Source organism: Calliphora vicina, chromosome 1 (assembly GCF_958450345.1).
Source record: "Calliphora vicina chromosome 1, idCalVici1.1, whole genome shotgun sequence".
Classification (NCBI taxonomy): Eukaryota; Metazoa; Arthropoda; class Insecta; order Diptera; family Calliphoridae; genus Calliphora; species Calliphora vicina.
Window position 1 is genome coordinate 79,997,777 of NC_088780.1, and position 27,691 is coordinate 80,025,467.

At 29.6% G+C, this 27,691-nt stretch overlaps 2 protein-coding genes across 2 annotated transcripts in view; one reads left to right on the forward strand and one right to left on the reverse strand.

The window, feature by feature from the left end:
- Mocs2B (Molybdenum cofactor synthesis 2B) overlaps positions 1-1,990 on the forward strand; it is a 64,967-nt gene extending 62,977 nt beyond the window's left edge. Inside the window, exon 5 of the mRNA XM_065514994.1 lies at positions 1,579-1,990. Coding sequence (XP_065371066.1) covers positions 1,579-1,764 — 186 coding nt within the window. The 3' untranslated portion in view covers positions 1,765-1,990. The remainder of the gene's footprint in view (positions 1-1,578) is intronic.
- vig2 lies at positions 1,773-27,691 on the reverse strand. The gene is made up of 2 exons (XM_065514995.1): positions 26,993-27,691; positions 1,773-3,188 (listed from the first exon to the last, which is right to left on the reverse strand). The coding sequence occupies exons 1-2, from the start codon at positions 27,516-27,518 to the stop codon at positions 2,581-2,583; spliced, it is 1,134 nt and encodes a 377-aa protein (XP_065371067.1). The 5' UTR covers positions 27,519-27,691; the 3' UTR covers positions 1,773-2,580.

Consider the following 27,691-nt stretch of genomic DNA (forward strand, 5'->3'; position numbering starts at 1 on the left):
ATTGAAATGAAAGTGAACCCGTTATTTTCGGTCTCTGATATATACTTATTACACAGCAGTAATCCTGAATACAAATATGTAAATAATTATAATCACCCTTATCGTGGTTGGCGTAAACGTCTTACGGCTACGACTGTTTCGTACTAGATTAATGATAAAATGCAAACTGTTTCTTTAATCTAGTACGAAACTGTCGTAGGCGTATGACGTTTACGCCAACCACGATAAGGGTGAATATAATATTAAAACATTTTTGACCTTTGACCTTTTGACGATTTAAGGGTTAACGTTTTCCGATTTTAGTAATACTTTTAGACTATATTTAGAATTACCTATAATATTCTGAATAGCATTTAAATAAAAATCATAACAGTAAGGAAATTCGGCCAAAATATGGCCAAAAAATTATTTTTTCTCAAAAATCGCAAAATTTAAATCGCAGGTACGGAAAAACTATAGGAGGTATTGTCATACTTTTTTCATATTTTTATTCCCTATTATGTTCCAAATAAATCCCAAGGTGATGACAAAAAATTCTGAAATTTGTTTAACAAAATTTTTAAAAATTATATATTAGAGTTTTGAAAATACCGTTAAAAAATTTTAATTTTGTTTGGTCATACCTGAGATAGGTTAACGGTATCCTACGAAGACAAAAACTCTTAAGTAGAAATTTATAACCGATTATGGCCAATAAGGCTAGGTTGTTGAAAATAAATAAATATAAAAACTCATATACAAGTAAATATGGATATATTTTAAGTAAAAATAAGCTTTTATTTTAATATTTCTCAAATTTTTTTAATAACTTTAACATTTTTTAACCAATTTTTGTCTTTTGTATCTTATTGGAACAACAATTACGTAAACATTTCGATTCTTTTAAATTAATTTGCAAAATTAATTATTTAATGGCAAAATTTTTACAAAAACTGGAAAAATTGCATTTTATCCCCTTGTAAATGCCCCTCAAAACTTCAGCCTCGTTGCCCCACCAGTTAACGTTATCCTATCATCCTAATCAGGCCTGTCACAGAATTCCATTCCGATCGAAAGTGGAATTATTTCCGTATTTTGCTTCTTCAGAAAAAGTAAAACGAAAATTTCTTTCGGAATGAAACCACTTTCAGTTTTCAAAGTGGAATTGATATTTCTTTGTAATTATTGGTTTTTCTAAAATTTTTAATCAATTTCTATACCAAAAGCTTCCCTTTGGTTTTAATATAAAAATTTAAATCAGAAATATAGAATTATTAAATATTTTTGGAATTAATAAATTACACGGAATCTGAAGAACCTAAAACGAAATCGATCGGAATAAAAACTATGGAATTGAAACAGTTCCGAACAAAATGTGTGACAGGCCTGAATATTTTACACAACGTATTTCTACAATATATAGAACAATTGTAGTGGGGGGGACGGCCTGTACCTAGAAAATTGGTTTCGTCCGTACAATCTTGGAGCACTCTAATGTATAGTTATGTATATTTTTTAATATATAAGGCAATATTTTTTTAAAGTATATATTATGTAACTTAATTAATTAATATGGTTTTTCTTGTTTTTATTTTATAGATTGAAAAGTCTCAAATTAGAGATCCATGCAATACTTTTGAAACTTTTAATCATATACCGACGACTGGATTATCGGCATATGAACGGAAAATGTATTCCGTTAATGAAATAGATTCTATCATACAGGGCTTCGAGAGACGCGATCGGGATCATCAGAATTCTACCATATTGGATAATATACAATAATAAAAATGTTCTTTAGAATTTTTAACTATTTGAAATAGTTTTTTTTTATTTATAATTAAAAAATAAAAGAGGCAATTCCACGAAAGGACCTCAATTCTTTCCAAAAAGATTTGTAATTAAGGGTAAAATAGAAGTTTTATGTTTTTTTATATCCAATATACAAATATATATTAATTAATGATAGTATTATGTAGTAATTAAAACTTCATTAAAAATAAACAATTTATTACTTGTTTTCTTGCTTATAACTTAAGTAGCGTTAATCAAAACCATGCACATTGTGAGATGAATCACTCAACAGTTCGTGTATCCGTCCACTTTATTCAAATTAAGTTCTAAGGACACAATATTAGAGATTTGATGCGCCATCATACGCTGATTCTTTGGATGCTGGCGCTTTTGTGTTTTTTTATTTACTCATGTTTCGATTAGGCACTCATTCTATCTTATTTCAAACGTTAATTGAACTTAATTCAATTTTGATTACAACTAATTTCATTTGTGTTTTGAAAAAAAATTTATATATATATTTTATATAATAAAAATAACCATTAAAAATTAACAAATTTATGTTTTCCTCTTAATCATCATTTTGACCTCCATATAATTACGTATGTATATGTTAGTATGAGTAAAAAAAGAAAATGTTTAATTAAATGATCGAATTTTGTTGCTGGTTGTGTAGTAAGTGGTTATGAGAGTGGCAATGAGGAGACAACTGTGCAATTAAAATGCTGAATTTATATCATCTTTTGTTTACAAGCTGACTTGTATTTGTTTATTTGCCAGCAAGAACTTATTCAAGTTGTTGAATGTTTAACTCAAAGTAGGGAATTGACGTTCATCGTCAACTTTAAGAGCGTTTGGAGTAGAGCGCTTCTGTTGTCTTTCACCAAAGTTACGCTGCTGTCTGGGCTGTCTGTCACCATCGGGACGAGGTCCTTTATTATCACCTCCAGGGCGGGGACCACGACCGCGTCCTCTGCCAAAACCACCACCACCTCGACGACCATCGTTGAAATTGAATTGTATGTCGACGATACGTTGCAAGCGTCCAACACGTTGAGGATACATAGATGGATCATACTCATATTCTTCTTCGCTTTCTCCGTCCTTCTTTTTGGTTAGCACAACCATTTTCTTCCATTGAGAAGTATCCTCACCTTCATTTGCCTTGCGAATATTATATTGCGGCTTAGAGCGTTCTCCACGCAATGCCTTCCATTCATCGAGTGTTAATTCTTTTACTTCTTCTTCTTCTGGTACAGCAGATTGTTCTGGCGTTTGTTCATTTGACGATTCCTCCTTGTCAGTTAAAGTAACATCGGCATCAGTCGTTGATTTATTAATGTCATCGATTTCTTGTTTAACAGAACCCCAGTTATGAGCACCAGCACCATCACGTTTGTCAACGGATTTAACACCTTAACAAATAAAAATAAAATAATTAAAATATTTTTATTCCAAAAATCAAAACATTTTGTGTTAAAAAAGTAGTAGGGAATGTAAGATTGATTATGTTGGTGTTTTCTCAAAGCTTGATGTCTTGATTTGTTTAATATACATACATATTTAGATTGGTTGGCATAAGCAATCAGTGAAATGCTCATATGAACTACCCAGCAAAAACTTCGCTTACAAAGCTACAAGTAATGTCTTTTTTAATAACTTACTTTTTAAGTATACTGTTTTTGTCTTTTAGACTTTACCATGATACAACCATTAGAAGGTAGAATCACTAGGGAGAGAGTTTAAAATGCTATGCCTTGTTACGTCAAATAATAGAAAAATAAAAGACAGAAATCCAAAAATAAGAATAATAACAAATGAAAATTGAGAAATATTTTGTTTATATTTGAAATACAGTTCAATATAATCGGAGTCATTGAAATGATGCATGCAATTCCGTTAGTGTTTCTTCAGCTCAACACCGCAGGCTGCACTCCATTCATTAATTTTATTTTCAGGACATTTTATAAATCTTACGACATTTTGTTCAAATGAACATTTAAATTGAATTTAAAAAAAAAATTCAATTTAGTTAATTTTTAATGTTTTTTTTTCAATTGTACTTTTATTTTTTATTTTATATTAGTCTGACAATTCAAGGCATGTAGAATTGAGAACATATTTTGTAGTGGTTCTACCTTTTATTGTTATATTATGGACTTTACTATAAAATAAACAAACAAAACAAAAATACTGTTACTTTTTTCAAGTTGCCCATTTTTTTATTGAATGTATATTTTTAGAAAAACAGAAAAGAATATTGCATTACTGTGTGAAAACCATTATTTGACGCACAATAAAATAACTAAGCAGTGGTGTAGTGAGTACAACAACAGATTAGCAAACGGATAGTTGATGGTTCGACTCGTGGCTGCGACTTATTTTTTTTTTATTTTTTGTTTGCAAATACAAAATTCTATAAATAACTCTACTAACAAAACAAACTTATTTCCGGCCAAAAAATATAGCTTACTTTTGGGACATCGCGAACAAAAATAAGTACTTATTCCGCCGAAAAATAAGTAGTCTAATCGTCAAATTCCCCTTATTTTTCGGCTTATTTGTAAGCAAAGTTTTTGCTGGGTAGCCTATTCCCCACAATAAACTTCAGTGATTTATCCTACAATATTTATACTGTGAATAATGAATGCATGTTAATCAACTAGAACTAATTATATTAAATTTTGTATTCCCATCTATCACCCCTATTATGTAAATTGTTGCAGACACAAAAACAAGTCGACGGCAAAAAAAACGGTCGTTTTCTCGTTATCTGTGGATGTACGAGAGAAGTCCCAAAGGAAAAACTTAGAAAATCAGAGTGCTTTAACGATATACACTCATAACCTTAAGGGTTTGTTCTTGCACTTCGAATAACTGTATGCCACTCACTAGGAGCCCATACAGTTCGGTTTGAGTAAATAATTCTATTGTGCTGTGAATTGAATCAACAGGCATCATGGTAAGACCTGGTAGTAAGTAATTTTAATAGATTTAATGAATTTGGATGATATAATGAAATAAGCTATCATGGTTAACATGGCTTTATTATGATTATGCAGGCACAGCTATCGCAAAACAAACTTAAATCGTTCACAGTTTTCCGTTCATCTAAAATAATGAGATATTTTTACATTGTAGTACAAATTTCATTACAACATCGTTTGCCGTCTTTTTCACCCCATAAAAAACACAATCCATAAACACTATATTTATACCCTACACCACCATAGTGGGGAGGGTATTATGCGTTTGTGCAGATGTTTGTAACGCCCAAAAATATAACACCCACCTTAAAGTATACCGATAGTATACCGGTCGATTCAGAATCACTTTCTGAGTCTATTAAACGATGTCCGTCCGTGTGGCTGGCTGTCCATTTTGTGCATATAATTTTTAGAGTAGGGTATTATATGGTCGGGCTTGACCAACCATACTTTCTTACTTGTTTTACTATGAGGCATATTCAAAACTTTTTGAAGGTCGAAACTAGCACATAAAAACAAAACATTTTCCCTCCTTTGTTTTTGTTCCTTCAAAAAAATTCTTAAACTTAAATTCTTCTGTTTGGATGTGACTGCTGTCTAAATTTTTTCCTTGATCACATTTAGCACATCTTTTTGTATTTCAATTTCTTTTGATTTTCTCTCTAGTTCTTCAGCTACTCTTACTTTCATTTACGCCCCTTTTTGCTTTTATGTCGTTTACGTTATTTTTGCGGTAAAGCAAAAATGTGAGTGTCGCTTACGATATAATTGAAATTGCGATATCTGTGTATATATAAACACTTAATTTTCATTATTTCGGGTGTTGATGCGCACGAAAGTTTTCTATCGATTTTCATTAAAAAGTCAATTTTGAAAAAATGGCGCTTACGTTATTTTTGCGGTTAGGGCTCGATATCTTAGATTTTTTATAATAAAGCTAACTTTTGAAAACGCACCGTTTACACTAATCTGCTCCTTCTTACGAATATTAAATTCTGAGAAATCACACAGAAACAAATAAACTTACTTGGAGTTGTTGATTTGTTTTTGAAAAAACAACTTTATTCGTAAATTATTTTAAAATTCTATAAATTTTTAAATAAAATATAAAAAAAAACTTGGCAAAACATCTTATTTCTACCTAGGTGGCAAGGAGAATTTATATACGAGGTGGTGTCGATTATACAACAAGTACAACATTTACAAAAACCACTTGCAATTTGTTTTTGTTTATGTGGTTTAAGCTGTCAAAGTTTGCCTGTTGTTTTTTGTTACTTTTACGTTTGTTTTAGCATTCGCCGCAACAAACACAAGATAATTGAAAGCTCAAACATCTAAACAACATTAATCAGCTGTGCTATCAACACCACCTGTACTGCGATTCACTAACTTTTACAACGATAATCGTATCGTTAAAATAAATATAACGAACATTTATCGAATTTGCTATTCAGTAACATTTTTAACGACATTCGCTGTCGGTTGAAGTCAGCTGTTACTTTATGCAGTTTTTCTTTCGTTATGTTAGCGACAATAATTTAAGTTGTGTTTATTTAATCGATAAAATGTATTTGCAATTTTTTCTTCGTCATCTTCATCTTTTGTAGCTGGAACTATCGTAAAAATAATGGAAACACATTTTTGTTTACTTAACTTATTAATATTTACAATAAAATATAAAAAATATGGGAATTTGACGATTATAGTACTACTAATTATTCAAGTACTTATTTTTGTTCGCGATGTCCCAAAAGTAATCCTTTACATTTTGGCAGGAAATAAGTTGTTTTGTTAGTAGAATTATTTATAAAATTATGTATTTACTAAAAAAAAATAAATAAAAAAATGCAAGTCGCAGCCAAGTGTCGAACCAACAACCTTCCGATTGCTAGTCAACGTTGTACTCACTACACCACTGGTTAATTATTTCATTATGTGTCAAATAATGGTTTTTTACTTTTCGCTTATTTTGATATTTTGTAGACAGAGATGTTATATCTTCAACAATCGTTAAAAATAAATTACTGAATCACACTATCGTTACTGCAAGCGATTATTTATGTCGATAAACATTACGATTGTCGGTTCGTTAAAAGTTAGTGAATCGCACTACTGTAGTGAGTACAACGTTGACTAGCAATCGGAAGGTTGTTGGTTCGACACTTGGCTGCGACTTACTTTTTTTTATTTATTTTTTTTAGTAAATACATAATTTTATAAATAATTCTACTAGCAAAATAACTTATTTCAGTCCAAAATGTAAAGGATTACTTTTGGGACATCGGGAACAAAAATAAGTACTTCTTCCAGGTGAATAATTAGTAGTATAATCTTCAAATTTCCCTATTTTTCAGCTTATTTTTTATATTTTATTGTAAATATTAATAAGTTAAGTAAATAAAATTGTGTTTCCATTATTTTTACGATAGTTCCAGCTACAAAAGATGAAGATGACGAAGAAAAAATTGCAAATACACTTTATCGATTAAATAAACACAACTTAAATTATTGTCGCTAACATAACGAAAAAAAAAACTGCTTTAAGTAACAGCTGACTTCAACCGACAGCGAATGTCGATAAAAATGTTACTGAATAGCTTATTCGATAAATTTTCGCTATATTTATTTTAACGATACGATTATCGTTATAAAAGTTAGTGAATCGCACTACTGAATCACACTATCGTTACTGCAAGCGATTATTTATGTCGATAAACATTACGATTGTCGGTTCGTTAAAAGTTAGTGAATCGCACTACTGGTATATAAATTCGCCTTGTTAGGTGGGTAGGGTTTTTTATAATTTAAGATTATTTTTCATAGTAGTAAACTTAGGTTTTGGACATTGACAAATAACCTCATGTTTATATAAGTGCTTTTGTCTAAATTAAAAATAGAAGTACTAGTTTTTATTTCCACAAAAAAAAATAATTTATTGGAGGAAATCGACATACACTGCAGGAGAAATTAAGTCTTAACTATGGCAAATAATGTATCAGCTATGAAAGAAAGCATTTTGAACGTGAAGATGAACTAATATCACTAATACAGAGCACGCTCGGTATTACCTACCGATTACTCATTATCGTCACCACTTAATTTTTAACATTACATGTCTATAGCGACAGTTCAAGAAAAACGGGTTCTATTTTCGCGAATTTTTATACCCTTCACCTTCGTGAGAAGGGTATATATAAGTTTGTCATTCTGTTTGTAATTTCTACATTTTTCATTTCCGACCCTATAAAGTATATATATTCTGGATCCTTATAGATAGCGGAGTCGATTAAGCCATGTCCGTCTGTCTGTCTGTCCGTCTGTTGAAATCAATTTTCTGAGACCCCAGATATCTTCGGGATCCAAATCTTCAATAATTCTGTCAGACATGCATTCGAGAAGTTTGCTATTTAAAATCTGCAAAATCGGTCCATAAATAACGGAGATATGAGCAAAAAACCGGGACAAACTCGATTTTTGACCTATTTTTGATCTATATCTGGATTACTAAGTCATTAATATAGACAATATGGATATCTAATGATAGATATTTCAAAGTCCATTGCAACGATGTAGATAAGGCTATATTAAGTTGGACCTACAATGGGTCAAAATCGGGAAAAATATTTTTTAACCCGATTTTTTTTTTCATCAAAAAATTTTTTTTTCATACATTTTTTTTAAAAAAAAAAAAAATTTGGAAAAAACTTTTTTAAAAAAAATTAAAAAACAATTTAAAAAAAAAATTGAAAAACAATTAAAAAAAATTAATTTTGTTTACCTAAAAATATTTAAAAAAAATTATTTTAAAGTATAATTTGGTGAAGGGTATATAAGATTCGAATATAGCTCTCTTACTTGTTTTTTATATATTTGATTACAGTCTATAACCAAAAAACGGGAAATCCCCGTCTTTTGATATTAACCTTTTTGGATGATTTTGATCTTCTATTTTGTCGTGTCATTTGTTGTGTAAATACATCTCTTAATATGGGAAAAGTTTAACATATTTTAAAGCCAACGATTTCTCAAAAATTAGAGATTTTAAAAACAATTTAAATGTGGAGATTCCATAAATTCAATTTGCGTGAATTAGAAGATTCGTCTTCGGTTTATAGCATTTCAAAGCAGGAAAAATCATTAAAATGTTCGTACTTACAAACGTTGCACCTTAAATAAAGGTGAGTACCCAAGAATGGAAAAATGCTTTGTAAGTGGTTTGTAAAATAAAGGGAAAATAATATTCCAATATCAGCAACGATTTTACGATCAAAAGCCAGTCATTTGTATTCCAACATTTATCAAACCAATTCAGGTTTCAATGCCAGTGAAGGATGGTTGAAGAAATTTAAACGTCGACATGGAATTAGATTTTTAAAAATTACAGGCGAGAAATTGTCTCCGAAACCTCATCTTATTGATCAATTTGTCGAATCCGGATTATATCAGAGTACGGAAATAAACAAATCGAAGCGTTTGCTATCGTTTTGTTTTGTTCTTTGCAGTGAATAAAACAAAAACCAAACAAAAACAATGAGAATTATTGTCCCATTTTGTTTTGTATTGTTTTTGCTCATGAGCGCAAACTGTACATTAATATAAACGTACGCAGCTATAAAAGAAAAGAGTAAGAACAATATTGAAACATTCTGATAAAAAACGTTTAACAAACGTTTGGTAATTGATTTACTCATTATAATAGAGAACGCAGTACAATAAAAAACAAAACGAATAAAAAATACGTTTCTCTATCTGTTTTGTACTCAAATGTACGATTGTAACGGTAAATTAAATAATGAAGATGAGTGAAAAGCTAATCGTTTCGTTTCCTCTCTTTGTCACTTGAAAAGTTTTTGTTTTGTTTTTGCTCATGTACAATACAATATAAAAATTTTGATTTGTTTTGTACATTTTGCAAACGTTTGCGAAATGTTTTGTTTGTTTTCATACTCTGGTTTATATTATAGGATGGTTCCAAATCACACTCTTGTCACAGGTAATGAGAAATTGGCTCCCGGAAGAAAAATATGTAAAGAGCGAATGTTGACATAAACAACTGGATACAAGAAGATTTTCATGTGGAAAGTAATGAGGAACAAATGGAAATATCAGATACGGAATCAGAAGATTTATACGATAGTATAAATCCTGTGATTCATGAAGAAAACTAAGGCCCTAATTTTGTAAATCACGTCACCAAAGTGGTGTTTATGTGCAAAGCAAAAACAACATTTCACACATTTTAAAAATTTGTTTTTGTTTTGTGTACACAATTTTCAAATTATGAAAGGCAAATCAACGCTTGAATTTTTGTGCGTTTGTTTGGTTCAGAATCTGTACATAAAACAAAAACAAATTTTTGAAATGTGTGAATTGTTGTTTTTGCTTTGCACATAAATATCACTTGGTGACGTGATTTACAAAATTAGGGCCTAAATTAAAGTGGTCGATTGTATAACATCGATAAACATATGCATACAATTGTTGGAAAATGATAAGCCAACAACAGCACTATATGAATTACCCAGCAAAAACTTTACTTACAAATAAACCGAAAAATAAGGGGAATTTGACGTTTTGACTACTTATTTTTCTACTGAAAGAAGTCATTATTTTTGTTCGCGATGTCCCAAAAGTAATCCTTTATATTTTGGCCGGAAATAAGTTGTTTTGTTAGTAGAGTTATTTATAGAATTTTGTATTTGCAGACAAGAAATAAAAAAAAATTAAGTCGCAGCCACGAGTCGTTCGTTTGCTAGTCTGTTGTTGTACTCACTACACCACTGCTTAGTTATTTCATTGTGCGTCAAATAATGGTTTTCACACAGTAATGCAATATTCTTTTGTTTTTTTTAAATAAACATGCAATAAAAAAAATGGGCAAATTGAAAAAAAGTAAGTTTTTTTTGTTTTGTTTGTTTATTTTGTTTTTTTAGACTTTACTACTTAAAAAGTAAGTTATTAAAAAAGACATTACTTGTAGCATTGTAAGCGAAGTTTTTGCTGGGTACTTGATTCAGTTGTTATTTAAAAAAATAATTTGCAAAAAATAACTCAAAATATCCAATTTCTTTAAAAAAAATTTAAAATGTAAATACATATATCAATAAAAACAATTCTGATTTTAAAAATTACATAAAATATTTCAATAAAATGTTGGGTTCTGAATTTTCGCGACAGGTCTGGTTTTTAATTAGTCGCGAAAACCGAGCTCGCACTGAATTACGCTTTAATTCAGTATCTTTCTCCAATGAAAAGGAAACTTTAATTCAAGTCGAACATTACAGTGTTTATACAGTTGAGTTTAATTTACTTATTTTTCTAATTAATCTCAAATTTTTTTGGATTCTATTTATTTTGCAAAAAACAAAACATGTTTTAAATACAGTGACACAAAGCTTATTTGTTGCATGTAAAATTATTTTAGAAAATCGAAAATTAGTCAATGTTCATTCAATTTATCAAACAAATTTTATATAAAATGTAATGATATATGGGCAATTCCATATCATCGTACGTGACATTTGTACGCCTATAGAGTGGAATAGATTTTGCAAAAATAAGAGTATCTGAAAAATATTTTGGTCTTTATGTTCCATTCAGAGGGTACTATATTTTAAAATAATAAAAAGTTCTTTCGAAATATTGTTGTCCAAAATATTGAGCGAAATAAGAGTATATCGTACGTTACATAAAACGGAACTCATTTTGAGGTACATGTATAAATATGTGAAAATATTCGAATCTTGAGAGGCGTTATGTTTTCTTTTAATCACTAAACGAAATATTTTTCCTTTACAATCCGTCATATTTAAATAAAAACTATCTTTGGATAATCTTTCAATAAATAAAATTTAATATCGTACGTGACAGATTTTTCTGTTGTAATAAAACAATATACAGTATCGGTCATAACTAAAGCACCCCCTCAGTGAATTTTTTTCATATTATATTTTCTTTTATAAAAGCAAAGTTTTAAATTTCGATTATGTGTAATTTTCATTTGTTAATATGTTTATTATTGATAAACAAATACTTTTAAAGTTAATCTTTCCATAAGTGGTAACATAAAATCAAAAAATATTTTAAGGTAGAAAATTAAACGGACAAAACTAAAGCACCCCTTGATGGATATAATATAACACTAATTTTAATTACTATTTTGTTGCATAGAAAATATTAAGTTCTTGCAATATTCCTTCCCAGGCTATTTTAACGGCTTGGAATAAATCGTAAAAATTTCCGATCCTTATTTCGACAATTTTCACGTTTTATTTTTTTTTATTTTGATTTTTTATTCACAATTTATGTAATATAAGCCTTTAAAGATCCTAAAATTATATTACAAAGTAACAATTCCTGAGTATGTATAACATAAAATTAAAATGAAATAAAGAAAATTTAAATTGAGAAAAAAAAAATACAACAATATGTATTTTAAATGGCTCCCCAGCCGCAATATAAGTTTACAATGAAAAATAAAAAATAGCAGTAAAATAGATAACAAACAGTCCATTAATCAATTTGCAAGAAATAAAAGTAAAAATGGATAAGTAGTTAAATATTTAGTAAACAGTAAAAGGTAAAAATTATTTAAGAAGCATTCTTTTGAAAATTTTCCAGCAATTTAAGCCTATAGGTATTATTACAGTGAGAAAAAATACGCAATTCACACGGCAACATATTTCAGCAACGAGCAATTTTTACAACAAAAGATCTTTCATAGAATGAATTTGAGATTCTATGAATTAAAATTTGAGGATTTCTAGTGGAACGACAAAAAGTAAAAATTCTATATAGTGGCAACGGTTTGCACGTTCTTATAATTTTATAAAATAGAAATAAGGAGCGAACTTTTACAAAGTTAGAAAAAGAGCTGCCCAAAAAAGTTGAAACATAATTTGAAATATGTTGACGTCTTTTAATATTATAGACGAATCGTACAATCATGTTTACAATTAGTTTTAACTTATTAAGACTAGAAGCAAGTGTGCAAGAAAAAACCTCAAGACCATAAACAATTTGAGGCATTAGAAGAGAATAAGCTAGCTTATATCTGATATGAAGAGGCAAATATAGATTTGTAGAATATATCTTACGCAATGTCATTAAAACTTTACAGAATATCAAATCAATATGACCATCAAATTCCAATTTGTTATCTAATGAAATACCTAAACATTTAAGTTGGTTCACAAAATCAATTCTAACACCGTCGAAAAAAATATTAAGGTTAACAAAAAAAACGAGTTGAAGCGCCAAATGTTATGGCTTTTGTTTTTGAAGTATTGATTGATAAACAATTATCTCTAGTCCAATCAGAGATAGACCGGAGACCAAAATGTATGTTATTATCCAATACTTCTGCAAATTCACGAGCACAAGAAAAGAGCAAAACAACATCATCCGCAAATATAAATGATTTGCACAAATTAGAGTTAACTTTAGAAGGAAGATCATTGACATAGATATGCTGTTGTCTAAGCAGATGCTCCAGTACTTTGGAGAGTGCAAGCAAAATTGAAATAGGGCGAAGATCATCCGGTCCATTGATTACTTTAGATTTTGGGATGGGAACAACACGTGCAACCTTCCACATTGCAGGAAACTGGGATCGCATAAATATGATATTAAACAAATGTGTCAAAAATGCTGAAATATGAGGAAACATAATCTTAATAAATTTAATAGAGATACTATCAGTACCAACGGAAGATGTCTTTATTTTATTTAAAGCCTCTAATACCTCAATTTCACTTACACTAAGAAAAGACACGGCATTTTCAGAAAAAGTTGAAGCACCAAAATCAAAAGGTTCAGAATATCCCTCAAGTTCTCAATAGGATTGATATTGGGAGATTGAGGAGTCCAATGAATAACTTGAATTTTATTGCTCTGTAGCCAAGTCTTACAAATTTTGGAGGTGTGCTTAGGATCTTTATCCTGTTGGAAGCTCCCTTTAAGTGGCTTCTCTTTACTGACATAAGGCAACATTACATCTTTCATTATATCGCGGTACATGAAATGATCCATAATCCCATTATTTATTTATTTATTTACATGATATTAAACTTATATAAATACAAGATTAATATATAAAATAGTAGCACTGGCTACCTAGGCCATCAGCTATTATTGAAAATAGAATTACATTACTTTTTTAAATTTTAATTTTTAATATTGAAATAAAGTTAGCTATGGTATTTATGTTGATTATTGTTGGATCTTTAAGTAGGTTTGTTCCATTGTTATTCAAATATTTAGCATACTGAGTTCTCAAATTCGGACAGGAAGAGAGAATATGGTGTACATTGTTGATTAATCCGCAACGAATGCAGGTATTGGAAAAATTGTTATTCAAGAGGTGTATATGTGTATTGATAGTATGTCCCATTCGTAATCTTGAATAAATTTTGATGTTGTTTTTACCAACATTTGTTGGGTAAATTGGTGGTTTATAGTTTGGGTTTATTTGGGAATAGTGAGTGTGGTGATAATCTCTCAGTTTGTTATTTTTTTGAATTTTTAGCTCATTTATAATTAAATTTTTTAGGTCAACTTTTTCTACTAGATGATTTTTTATGATTGGTGCTAAGCATCCTTCTTTTGCAGCTAAGTCAGCAAAGTTATTACCACTTATGCCTGCATGTCCTGGGATCCATGCTATTTTTATTTTTTATTGAAGTTATTACCAGGGCAACCAAAAGTATGCAATATCATATTTTTTGCTGTGCGTCGTATAAACATATGAGTTAGTTATTTATCCGTTTCAGACAATTTTAAGAATTTTGCCATCGATTTGTTAGTGCATATTTTTGCATATTTTGCTCTTTACAGCATATTTTATCATATTTTGCTTTTTATAGCATATTTTGGCATATTTAGCTCATAACTGCATATTTTTGTTGCATATTTTCTTTTTTTTTATTTTATTATTTTGTTTTCTTAATATAATTTTGTTGTTTGTATATTTGTGGTTTTTAAATCTACATGTAGAATAGAAACATTTAGAGAAATTTATGCATAATATCCTCTCCCTACTGATCCTATACATATTTTGGCACATGAATTCAGAAAGTCAAATATTATCCTAGTAATTACTAAACAAATTTGAAGTATTAGACAGTTTAAAATTGAATTGATCAATTGATTATGATTGTCTAAGAAACTCTATGGAAATCTAAAACAAAGATTCAATTTGCAAATTTGAAAACTTAAGTAAATACATAGTCACCCCTATCGGCAATAACATGTGAAATTTTGTTCCCATGAAATATCCATTTCCCTCGAAGGGAAAATTGCTATCGTGATATTCCCCTGAACTTTTCATTCACAATAGTTAATTTTGTTCGTAGAAGCTGTTTATTGTTTACAAAATTCCATCCAAAAATTTCAAAACAATGGGAATTTTTTCATGTGAACAAAGTTGATGAACGAAAAAAGGAAAAGGGAAAATATTTCATGTGGAATATTGATTCGCGATAGTGAGTAATTTATTGCAATAATAAAATGAAATGAATCAGATTATTTTTATGTATAATAACCAAATTTAATTTATGAGCTCAATATTTTTTTTACTTTATATTTATTTGTTTAATAAAACTTTGAAATTCAACAAAAAACAACTATTTTTAAGTGCATATTTTTTTATATTTTAAGAGCATATTTTTCGTTTTTAAGTGCATATTTTATGCGCATAAAACACTTTTTATAGAGCATATTTTTGGTTGCCCTGGTTATTACAGATAGGCTATCGGAAAATATTATAGTTCTTTTTTTGGATTCACTTGCTATATAGATTGCTTGAAGTATTCCAGCTGATTCAGCAGTAAAGATAGAGGAAAAACTATTTAATGATTTGATACTAAGGGTATTGCCATTTTGATCAACAACAGCATATGCCACATTATGGTTGTCTTTTGATGCATCTGTGAAAAGGTATTGGTAATTGGTTCCACCAAATGTTGTTTTAAGTTCTTGGTATAGCTGTAAATACATTTCATTTGATGTATTTTGTTTTTTGAAAGATGAGAGTGAAATATCACAAGAATTGTCATCAAACAGCCATACAGGATGTTTTATATTGAATGTTGAAAGCTTGTCTCTATAGTTGATTATGTTGTTGTTGATAATTCTATATATTGATGATTGAACTTTTGAATTTTTTTTAGATCGCATAATTGAAGTAACATCAGAGTCTATAACGGAATTGTTGTACGAAAGAATTTTAGGAAGAAGTCTGTTAAATGATTCAACAATTTTTTGTTCCAACGATGGAAGTCCAGATTCAATTAATAATATTTGTATAGGTGTTGTTCTAAATGCGTATGTACCAGCTCTAATAGTTTGATGATATATCGTTTTTATACTATTCAATTTTGATTTCGAGCAATTACCGAAGAGAAAAATACCATAATCAATTTTGCTTAATATAAGTGTTTTAACTAGAAAATAAGTGTATTCATATGTGTAAAGCTTCTGGTAGCAATATATCTTAAGAAGTTAGCTTTGGGAATGAGAGATTTTTTAAGTATATTAATTTGTTCATGCCAGCGATAATTTTTTTCGAACATAATGCCCAGTATTTTTTGCCTTGCTACATTTGGTATTGTAATATTGTTAATTGTCAGATTAACTGGATAACAGTTGTGTTTCCTACACACGTGGAGAATTGATGATTTTTCAAGAGAAATTTTTGCTCCTGAGATTTTAGTCCAAGCTTCGATATCGATAACTACATTCTTAAGCATGTCATTGATTTTTTTGGTATCATTATTTTTGCATAAAATATAAAGGTCATCGGCATATAGACAATGATCAATATATTTGTGCTTTTTGATTATGTTACTGATTTGATTGAACGCTATTTGAAAAAGAACGACAGATAGTGGTGAGCCTTGCGGAATTCCGTTTTTTAATGGATATTTTTTAGATATATGTTGATTAATTATAACTTTAATTGTTCTCCCAGTTAAGAATGATTTAACGTAATTAAATATATTAGGACCGATACCCCATTTCCTCAATGTGTCTAACACTATGTGTATTCCTACGCGGTCGAATGCTTTTTCGAAATCTATTCCTAGAATTGATGTGTGGTTTCGTGATGAAAGTGACTTTGAAACACAAAAGTCAATGTGTAACAAAGCATCTGCACAGCCTCTATGTCGTTCCCACGACAATTGGATCTCCGTTCCGGAACGACCCGAATCATATTCGGCCAAAGATTGTCAACTCAGCGACAGCTGTACAAACCGAAACAGCCTCTATTTTGTTTAAAAGCAACTTGGTTTACAGCGACAAGTCTTTTTTTCTCAACATACCATTTAATTCTGTTAGCAATAATGCTTTCCATAATTTTAGATAGGCATGGAAGTAAAGAGATTGGCCTATATCCAGAAAATGTTGTATAGTTTGAGTAAAAATTGTTTGCTGAGGTTTGTTAGTTCCTTAATCATCTGATAAGGTATGCGATCATGTCCAGGGCTTGTTCCCTTAACATTGCTAAGGACTTTTGTTAGTTCACTTATAGTGAGTCTTGATTCTATATTGGAAGCATCTGAATTTTGTGCTTGTATATTTAGTTGTTTTAGGGAATTGTTTTTGGCTGTGTTAAATTCTGCTGAAAAACTCTCATCAAAGGAATATTCTGACCACTTTTTTCCAAAAAAATTAGCTATGGCTTTTGCGTCGGTGATGGTTTCATTGTCTGTGCGGATTACTGTCACTGGTTTAAAAGTTTTGTGGCTCGAAATCATGTTAATTTTTTTCCATATATATGATAACGGGGAGTCCCTTGATATGGTTTTACTAAAGTTTTCAAAGCATATAGCTTTGGCTTTTTTGGATTCTAATCGGAATTTTGAGTTTGCTTTTTTATATAGAATTAGATTCTCTTTTAATGGATGTTTTTTAAAAAATTGCCATTTTTTATTTTGTCTAGACGAAGTTGTGATAATGTTTTGTTCCACCAGGGTACGAAACGTTTTTGAATAGGAGAAGTTTGAGGAATGTGATGATTAGCAGAATCTCTTATAGCTTTGGTTATAGTTGCATTATCCTTGTTTGGGTTACCTGATATTTGTTTATGTTCCAATTTGTTATCAACCATTAATCTAAATTGTTGCAAATTTGCTTTTTTAAGGTTGAATTTACGTATCGGTGGTTTATAATGCATATCTCCATTTGTTACAAGTGTTGTTTTGATTGGAAAATGATCACTATGATGTAGATCATCAAGTGTGTGACAAGTTATTAATGATAGTAAAGAAGGCGAGCAACCGGTAATATCTATGTGGGTAAAAGTGTTGTGTGTTGAAAAATGTGTGGGATTTCCGTCGTTTATAATACATATATTATTTTGGTTGAGAGAATGTTCAATAATAGATCCGCGGTTATTATTTGTGTGTGATCCCCATATTACATTCCAGCTGTTTACATCTCCTACTAAAATTATTGGAGTTTGTATGTTGTTAAAGATATCATTAAAATCCTGTAGAGAAAAGGTTTCATTAGGTGGTATGTATAAAGATATTATTGTAACTTTTATATTTAATGTAATTTATATTGAGTAATTTTGATGTATTGGTAATGCGTTTATGTGGAATATGATCACGGATTAGAACTCCTAGTCCGCTTTTAGCCGTAATATTTGATGCATCATTTTGGAAATAGCAACAAAAATTTTTTGGAGGAATTGGGGTTGTGCTTACTGAACAGTGGGTTTCTTGTAATGAGACAAAAAGTGGATTATGCTCATTTAAAATAAGCTGTAAATCTATGTAGTTATTAAAGTATCCTTTAATATTCCATTGTATAATGTTTAATTTTGACATATTTGTAATAAGGGTGCAACTACAATAAGCTTATTCTTCCATTCCGTCTCTTCCATCTATAGTGTAACGTCTGTTAGTAATTCTTACAGGCGTATCTTGAGATAAAGTGTTTATTTCTCTTGAGTGTGTTGAGATATTTGAATCTCTTGAGGTATTTATGCTATTTGGCGTTGTTATTTTGTTTGAGTTTGTTGATAAATTTAGGTTTGAGTTGTCGGTATGATTGTTTGTTGTAGTTAATTTATTTGTGGTATTGTTGTTTAAAGTTTGATCTTTAGATGGTTTATGGTTTGATGTTGTGAGGGTATTATTTGTTGTTGTGTTATTGGTAGTAGTTTGGTTGTTAATATTGTTATTTTTTGCATATTTGTTCTTTTTTTTCTTTCTTCAATTGCTTTATCGAGATCTTCTGATGGAATTTCAAGTGTGGTTATTGGTGGTATTTTTGTTGTCGCTTCATTATAAGTGCATTTATTTATTGTTTTATATTTTAAAATATTTTGACGATGTTGAAAAACGGGACATTTCTTGTTGTTGGATCGGTGTGGATGCTTGCAATTAACACATTGCACTTTAGTGCATAGTTCAGGGTCGTGAATAGATGACGAGCAGACTTCGCATATCGAATTGCTTTTGCAATGTTTTTTAGTATGTCCTAACTTAAAACAATTTTTGCATTGAATAAATGGTTCCACTTTAAATATTAGAAATCCAATTTTTATTTCTTTTGGTAGACAATATTGATTGAAATGTAGTATGTGAAGAGGTGTGTTTAATATTTTTCCTTCTTTAAATTTGGTGATCTTCCTGCAATCAACAACTCCTTGGTTTTTTAATCCGTCTTTAATTTCTTGTTCTGATAAGTCTCTTTGGGATGGAGCAAATACAACACCTTTTATAGTATTTAATGAGGGATGTAAAAAGCTTTCAACGGCACATAATCCGGGCAAATACACAGTTTTTAAAAATTTATTAGCTTGCATTTCATTTTTAGTGAGTATTAATAGATTTCCATCTCTAGTGAAACTAATATTTTGTACAGGATCTGTTGTTACCGATTCCAAGGCTTTGGATACCAAAAATATATTAAAGTTTTGAATTGGTTTGTCAGCTATTTTACTTTTTATAACTATATATTTTGGGCATTGTTTTTTGCTATTTAGTTTATCACCGATTTTAGGAAAATCAAATGTATTGTTTACATTATAATTAGTATTGTTTTTTTTGCGTTTGGGTGGTGGATCCGGATCTAAGATCGAGTAAAAGTTTCCTCCCGAGGAAGATTCCATTGTTTAAACGATTGTCGGTTTTTTACTATAGGAACTTTTCAAAAAGAAATTAAAAGTAAAAAAAAAGCGCGGCGAAAAAAAGAAAAACGGAGTGCTCAAAGTATGTTTTAAGTAAACACGTCTGCATACAATGAGAACTTGTGTTAGGATCGTTATCCAGTTGGAAGCTCCCTATAATTGGCATCTCTTCACTGGCATAAGGCAACATTGCAGCTTTCAATACATGAACCGATCCATAATCCATAATCCCATAAATTTTATGAATTGGCCCAATTCCTTGACCAGAAAAGACACCCCAGACCATTACATTGCCTCCTCCATGTTTAGTTGTTCCTTTGCAATACTTAGGATTCAGTCTTTCTCCTTTTGGTCTGCGTACACGCCTTATTCCATCGGAATTGTATTTACTTAGCTGATATAATGGGTTTTTTTGCTGGTCGACTTCTACTGCTCTTCAACGGATTGTTCTTTCGCTAACGCATAATCTTAAACTTTTTAATACTTGACTAGATTATGCTATAGGATATTTTTGAATTGCTCTTTTGATCAAGGAATCATAATATCGTGTTTTTTCGCGGACGTCCTCCAGAATGCACCGTTGATATGCGACCAGTCTGCAAAAACATTGATATGAGCCTGAAAAAAACTGATCTGTAAATTGAAAATTATTTATTCAATTCATGTCGTGATAAACCCGTCTTCCAGTCTTCAATAACTTCAATTTTAAATTCACTGGAGTACTTTTTCCATGCCATTGTTTTTATTACAATAAACTGTATAAAACTTAAATTATACACACTACGCCTTCCTTTATTTTTATCTTCTGGAATTTTTAAATCCATTCGTTGTCAGTCCCGTCAATTCACAATACAAATATACAGTAACGTAGTCAAATTTTTAAACATCTTATAAGGGGGTGCTTTTGTTTTGTCCGTTGCATTTTGTGTTTTTATATGATTTATCATTTTAAATTAATTGTTCATAAAATTATCTTTTACTAAATGAATGTTATAACAATATAAGTTAATAAAATATATACAAATCAGAATTCCAAAAAGCATTTTTTATCAAAAAAATTATGTTTTGAAAAAATCTATTGAAGGGGTGCTTTAGTTTTGGCCAATTACAGAATATAGTAAATATATGTATACAAAAACTAAAAACATTAATAGAAAATGTAAATTCGGTTTCAATAAACAATTTAACAATAGCAAAAAAAACAATCAGAGTCAAATTCATTTCATACTACAAGCTAATTGGGAGGGAGCCTAGTTTTCGTCGCAATTTTAGCCTTAAACATACCTAAACATTAAAAAATTAAATATATTCAGTTTAAACTATTATTTTTGTCTTTAAAATGTTGTAATATGATCTAAATACTTTCACATAGCAACATTTTATTATTTTTATCTATCCAAATCATCTTGAAAAAAGTTTCTAGGGTTTTTGTGTTTTCAGTCGTGGTAGCGATTATCGTGGAATTTCCCATATGTCCTGTTATAATGCTGAGGAAAAAAAATAACAAATACCAATCTAGTTGAAGAAATATTAATGAAACAAATAATTATCTCGTTAAAATATGCTCACAGCTTAAATGATGCAGTGTATTTTATACTTTCTCTGATAATGAAATAACGGTGCAATGCATTTTTTTCTGTTCAGGCACTAAGCTGTTATAGAAGACGAAGAATTGAGTTTTGTCGACAACATTTGAACAAAGACATTTCATTCTGGAAGTCAGTTATTTTTGCAGATGAAAGCAAATATAACCTTTTAAGTAGATGGTAAAACTCGGAAATTTTATGTTTTGAATATATTGCCTCCTTTGCACTTCTAATTTTTTTAAATATGAGACAATTTTAGGAAAACTCAAAGAACTGAATTTTACTGTCTCATTTTTCTTAATAAGAGACATTTTTTGGAGAAACTTGAAGAACTAACATTATATTCATTTATACGATAGGGGTAGCGAAGCGCACCGGGTAAGCTAGTAATAAAATATAGGTATTTCTGGATAATTTTTACTCCAAAGTACACGAAGACACACCTGTCAGGATTGGCAAACATGGTACAATTGTACTTTTTTGGAATATTGTAGACTCAGTTGGTACCGTAGTACTACCACGACTCATTTATACAATTTCAAAATATTCCAATTTTCTATTCATATGGCATTTGCAACTTCGTTAGTGTTCTCTTTTTTATTTTAATTTTAAATACCTATACCGTTTCATTTAAAGGATACAATGGTACATAAATTTTGATTTCTGTTGTAAAATTAGTGCCATAATAATGGAATCAGTAAATGGAGCGCAAACTACATTTAAGAATTTATTCCCTCATTTGTATAAATTGTATAGGAATACTAAATTCTCGTCGGCTACATAAAATGTAGATCAATTTATAAGGGATTAAAATTACCATTTTTGGAATCAGTTTTAGAATTGATATCCATATCTATAAGATGGTTATCGCGACAAGGAGTCAAAACGAAAGTTTAACATTTCTTTCTTCAAAAAACGGTTTTAGAAGTTAATAGCGGGTTTCACTCTTGGTAGTAAAGTACCCTTGTAGGTTTGTTAAGTATGGTAGGTGTACATATTATAAATAATACTATTTACATCAACGCAACATCAAAATGTTTTTATTTTAAATTTACATCTCTGTACTTCAACTACCATGAAAAAGGTCTAGTATATAAGCTTAATAGATTTACCAAAAAAATAAACAGCTGATTGATTGCCTTTACCGCCAAAATAATTTATATTTAATTTTTCATAAATTGTGTGCTAAATATTTAAAAATAAAAATGTGTGAAAATACAAATACTAAAATCAAAAGAAAACGTGGCAAAACAAATAATAAAAGATGGACTGATGCCGAAATTAAGCAGTTATTGGAATACCTACAGGAACAACAAGATTTTGAAGTAAGTTGTAAATAATTTGTATTTTTATTATCTGAAAATATTTTAGAAGCCTACAGCTCAAATCTTTTACAGAAAATTTTTGGAAACAACAGCATTAGATGCATCTTGGGATATTGTCCGTTGGAAAGTTAAAAATCTTAAAGCAAATTATAACAATGCTGAGAATTGGAGAAAGTCTACAGGTGCTGGCTTGCTTGAAGCCACGATGGCGTCACATCTAGACAAGGTGGGTGGGTAATAGTTTTTAATGTTTATATTTATCGTTAATTAGAATATTATTCCATTTCAGATAAACATTTTTGTTACTAACACATATTTAGACTTAGGTACTTTTTCACTAACACATGTTTAGAGTTAGGTACTGCTGTCAAAGAGTTGGACTACTTGTTATACTTAGCTACATACATTCTTCATAGTCCATAATGTCTGTAAAATCCATTTCATCAATAGCATTTTTCACCAAAAAGTTTATTATTTTATCTTTTTCAGATTTTTTTTTATTTTCAATTTGGTGGAATAACAAAAATCAGCCGTTTAAATTAATTTACAATAGGCACAAAAAAGCTGTTTACGCTTTGCCGTCAAAATAAGTAGTAAATATAAAAGTGTGTTAAATATACAATCAAGAGTGAAAACCGCTACTGTTTATATTTCCTCAATACGTTCTTACAATAATACTATTGGGAGCTTAAAGGCAAGTTGTAATAATGGCCTTAAATCTAGTAAATTTGGAAAAACAATCAGAGGATGCACAAATACATATACTTTTACCAGGGTGTACTTAAAAGAGAGTCAGGTTTTCCGTATTTATCATTATTACTAGGGTATTCAATCGGTTAACGGTTAATCGGTTAACCGATTAAATTTGGCCGGTTAACTGTTCGAATAATTCAAAATTACCGATTTTCGAATAACAAATAAACCGATTAATTTGTGTCGATTAACCGATTAACCGAAATTTATTTTTTTTTGCACTTTAACATATTTTTTTTGTATTTATTTTTCCATTTTAATTCAAATACAACATTACATATTTTTTCGAACATCCAAGAAACATGTTCAGTGAGTATAACAACTGACATATTTAATTTACATCGATGGCTTAATATAGAAAGGTCATATCTCAACTTTTAGTTACTTTACAGGAGAAGGAAAAAACTCAATAAAATCTGAAAGTGAAAATGAAAACCAAAAACTAACAACTAAAAATTTTAATATATCAAAAAATACTTTTAGAAAAGTTGTTTGTTTTAATATAAACCAAAAAATATGCATTCAACATTAAATGAGTTAGGGGTTTTTCTTTCAAACTACCAGAATATGTAAAAAAAACAGATTTAGAAAAAAACGAGATACGACCTTTCTATATTAAGCCATCAACATGTATTTATCGAATGAGAACATGATAATAAACGAAACTGGAAACACTACTGAAATGAGGTTTTATGAGAACTTATCGAAATAATTAAAAGTATTTAAAATCCAAAAAGGACCTCAATGGTATAATGGAAGATTTTATATGCTTAGAATAAAACTAAAAAAATAACTCAGACATTGGATATTCTTTATCATGCTTTACTTTCGTTTTTTCTAAGTCGAGTTTTATTAAAACTAAAGAAAATTATTTACTTTTTGGTTGAATTGTTATGTTTCGTTTATTTTTTATGTTTTTGTTCATTTTATTAATAAAATACTTAAATAAGTACAGAAAATTCGTGGTTTTATTTTCACTTTAAAATTTAAATAGAAATTATTCGGTTAATCGAATAATTTAAAATTAATCAAGTCTATACCCCGATTATTTAATTGCTCGATTAACCGATTAAACCAGAAAACCGATTAATTGAATACCCAAATTATTACTGAATAAAAATAAATAAATTATTGTCACTAACCCACAAAGATATGTTTTTAAAAAGAAACTAATACAAAAATCTTGCTGATTAACTTCAAGAAAACAGTAATATTAAACAAAATAAATGAAACCCACTTACTAGTTATTTAATTTAATTTTATTTGACCTTTTAATTTATTTCTGAAATAACTTTAAATGATTTCAATCAATATATTAAATTTACAATAGAGAAAGAGTGTGGTGATTCAAAACTTCCATATTTAGATACCTTATAGATTAGGAAGAACAATAATTTAGTAATGGATTGGTATCAAAAACCTACGGCTTCTGGAAGAATCATTAACTACTATTCAAAACACAATAAACGAATCATTATAAATACAGCTAAAAATTTAATAAATAGAATATAAACGATAAGTGACAAAGAATTTCACAAAAGGAATAAAGAAAAGATTAAAAATATATTAAGTGACAATAATTTTCCAATTCCTCTAATTAATAAATTAATAGGACAATACAAAGATAAAAATATTAATAATACAAATAACATATTAGAGCCAAAAATTTACAAATCATTAACTTATGTAGGTACCAGAAATTTCAGAAAGATTAGAAAAATCAAAATTATTCGATACGAATAAATATAGAATGGCATATAAAACGTATAATACATTAAATAAATTATTCAGTAGGACAAAAGATAAAATGCTAAAATGGGATATGTCGAATATAGTATACAAAATACCTTGTGATGGAAATGATACAGAAAATTGTAATAAAGTTTATGTAGGTACAACGAAAAATAAACTAAAAATAATAACAATAATTCACAAAAAACTGCATTATATTCTCATTGTGCAAAATTTAATCACTATCCAAACTTTGAAAATGTATCAGTATTAAACACAGAAAATAACTATAAACGTCGTTATATGTTAGAAATGTTACAAATAATTAATATACCAACAACACAGAGAATTAACTTTAAAGCAGACACCGAAAATGTAGCTCAAATTTACAGACATTTAATACATAAGAAATAACACAACTATTATAAATACAATTGGTGGATTCAAACGGTCTGCTATTAGCTCGTATTGTCATAATGTCCTAAAATATTTTTTTTAGTTTAAACAAATTCTTGTTGTGCTGCAAATAAAGTGTTATTTGATGACAAACCAGTAAACATAGTTCAAAAAGTCTTATTAGTTTATAACTTTTTTGTTTGAAACGCAACAAAAATTTGTTTGAACTAAAAAAATATTTTAAGACATTATGACAATACGACTAATAGGAGACCGTTTGAAAACCCCAAATATTTTTGTTTGTTATATTCATTTAAAACTAATTTTAACCTCACGCTTAAATAATTATTATATTAAAGTAAATATAAAAGATTGATTGTTAATATCTCGAAATAATCGAGCTGAAATGTTAACATTATTCAAAAGGTCTTAATTTTCAGAAAATTTCTAAAACAAAATAAAGGAACTAAAAATTTGTATACCATCAGCCTAAGAATCTGAAACTTTTTATGGTTAAACAAATTTAAGATTGTAAATTTACCCCTTTTAAAAGGTGTATTTACGTTTTTTGTAGAGTTGGGTTGTTCATGAACGAACAAGTTCAATTGAACAATACAGTCAAATGAACAATGAGAAGTTGTTCAATCATCTGGTTCTTTATTGTTCTTTTTATTCACTTTATTCTTTTTGGTCGTCTGACATTACTGTAGATGTTTGAAGCCTATATTTTGAAAACGCGTCTCAATGGAATTTATGTTGTTTAAATTTTATATAATTCCTTCTTCTTTACTTTATTATTAAAATCATGTTATAATATGCCAAATTCTTTTTTCAAAAGTGACCTGTTCGTTTTGTTCACTGCAAAAACATTAAGCGAGCAATTGTTCATTCACTTAGTTCAGTCAAACATCACAGTATAGAAGTGAACAACTGAACAAAAAGAACGAACTTGTTCATTTATTTGTTCTGAACAAAAGCGACCAATCAGTAAAAAGAACTATTATGCCCAACTCTAGTTTTTTGCTGGCCTTTGTAATTTTAAATAGCGATATTTAATTTAATTATTTGTTTAATTTGTAATCTGGTACTGTTCAAATTATAATCATCAAATTATGGCATCAAGTGTGCAATAAGATTGTGGCTACTTAGTTTCATTATTATGATATTTAAATATTTCGGCATGTATTCATAATGAAAATTTGTATGCTGATTAGTAGTGCAAAAACGCGAAATAAAAATGGCGCTTTATTCCGTTATCTAAATAATACCTTAATACACAAGTGGTTTTATTTCTTTACTTGCCTGTCTTATCGGAACCAGATTGGCGGTCAAACTCTCGTTTACCACCACGGAAGCCTCCTTCGCGATTACGTTGAGGACCTCTATTGTCGCGATCTCTATATTGGCGTGGTTCACGCTGCTCATTTCCAAATTCTCCACCTTGAGGGGCACCTTCGCGGAAGTTTCGCCGATTGTTTCTTTGTTCACGAACTTCATTGTTTTGCGACTTAAAAGCAACCTTGCGTGGTTCTCCGTCAACGGTACGGTTTTTGTCTAGCGCAGTTCCAGGTGCTCCGATTTTAGGCTTACTTTGACCGGAGACCGACTTTTTATTACCGGCATCATTTTTGTTAAGTGCACCAGATTTATTTTCTTTCTCAACATTGGGAGTTTTCTTTGCATTTCCCTCTGTCGATTTTTTAGTTGTTGGAGCTGCAGCGGTCGGCGGCTTCTTTTTAGCAATAGCAGAATCGGCCTGTGCCGGTGAAGCGGCAGAGTCATCATCCATAAATAATAATTCATACCGATTGTTTCCTGAGATATCCATTATTGAGTGTTGCTTTAAAAATTTATTTTAGTATGAAGATGCCTTGCAAATTTGCGGATTAATTTTCGGTTTTAAGTTTGCGAGTACTACAACAGCGAAGAAAACCAATATAAAATCAAGAAAACATGCGAATTATTTCCACCATAAACGGTCGGTATATGCAATGTTGTAAA

Coding starts and splice junctions, on each gene's coding strand:
- vig2 (XM_065514995.1), bottom strand. CDS start 27,518: ATGGATATCTCAGGAAACAATCGGTATGAATTATTATTTATGGATGAT. Junction 3,189..26,992: donor ATCTGGTTCCGATAAGACAG/GCAAGTAAAGAA, acceptor TTATTTGTTAAG/GTGTTAAATCCGTTGACAAA.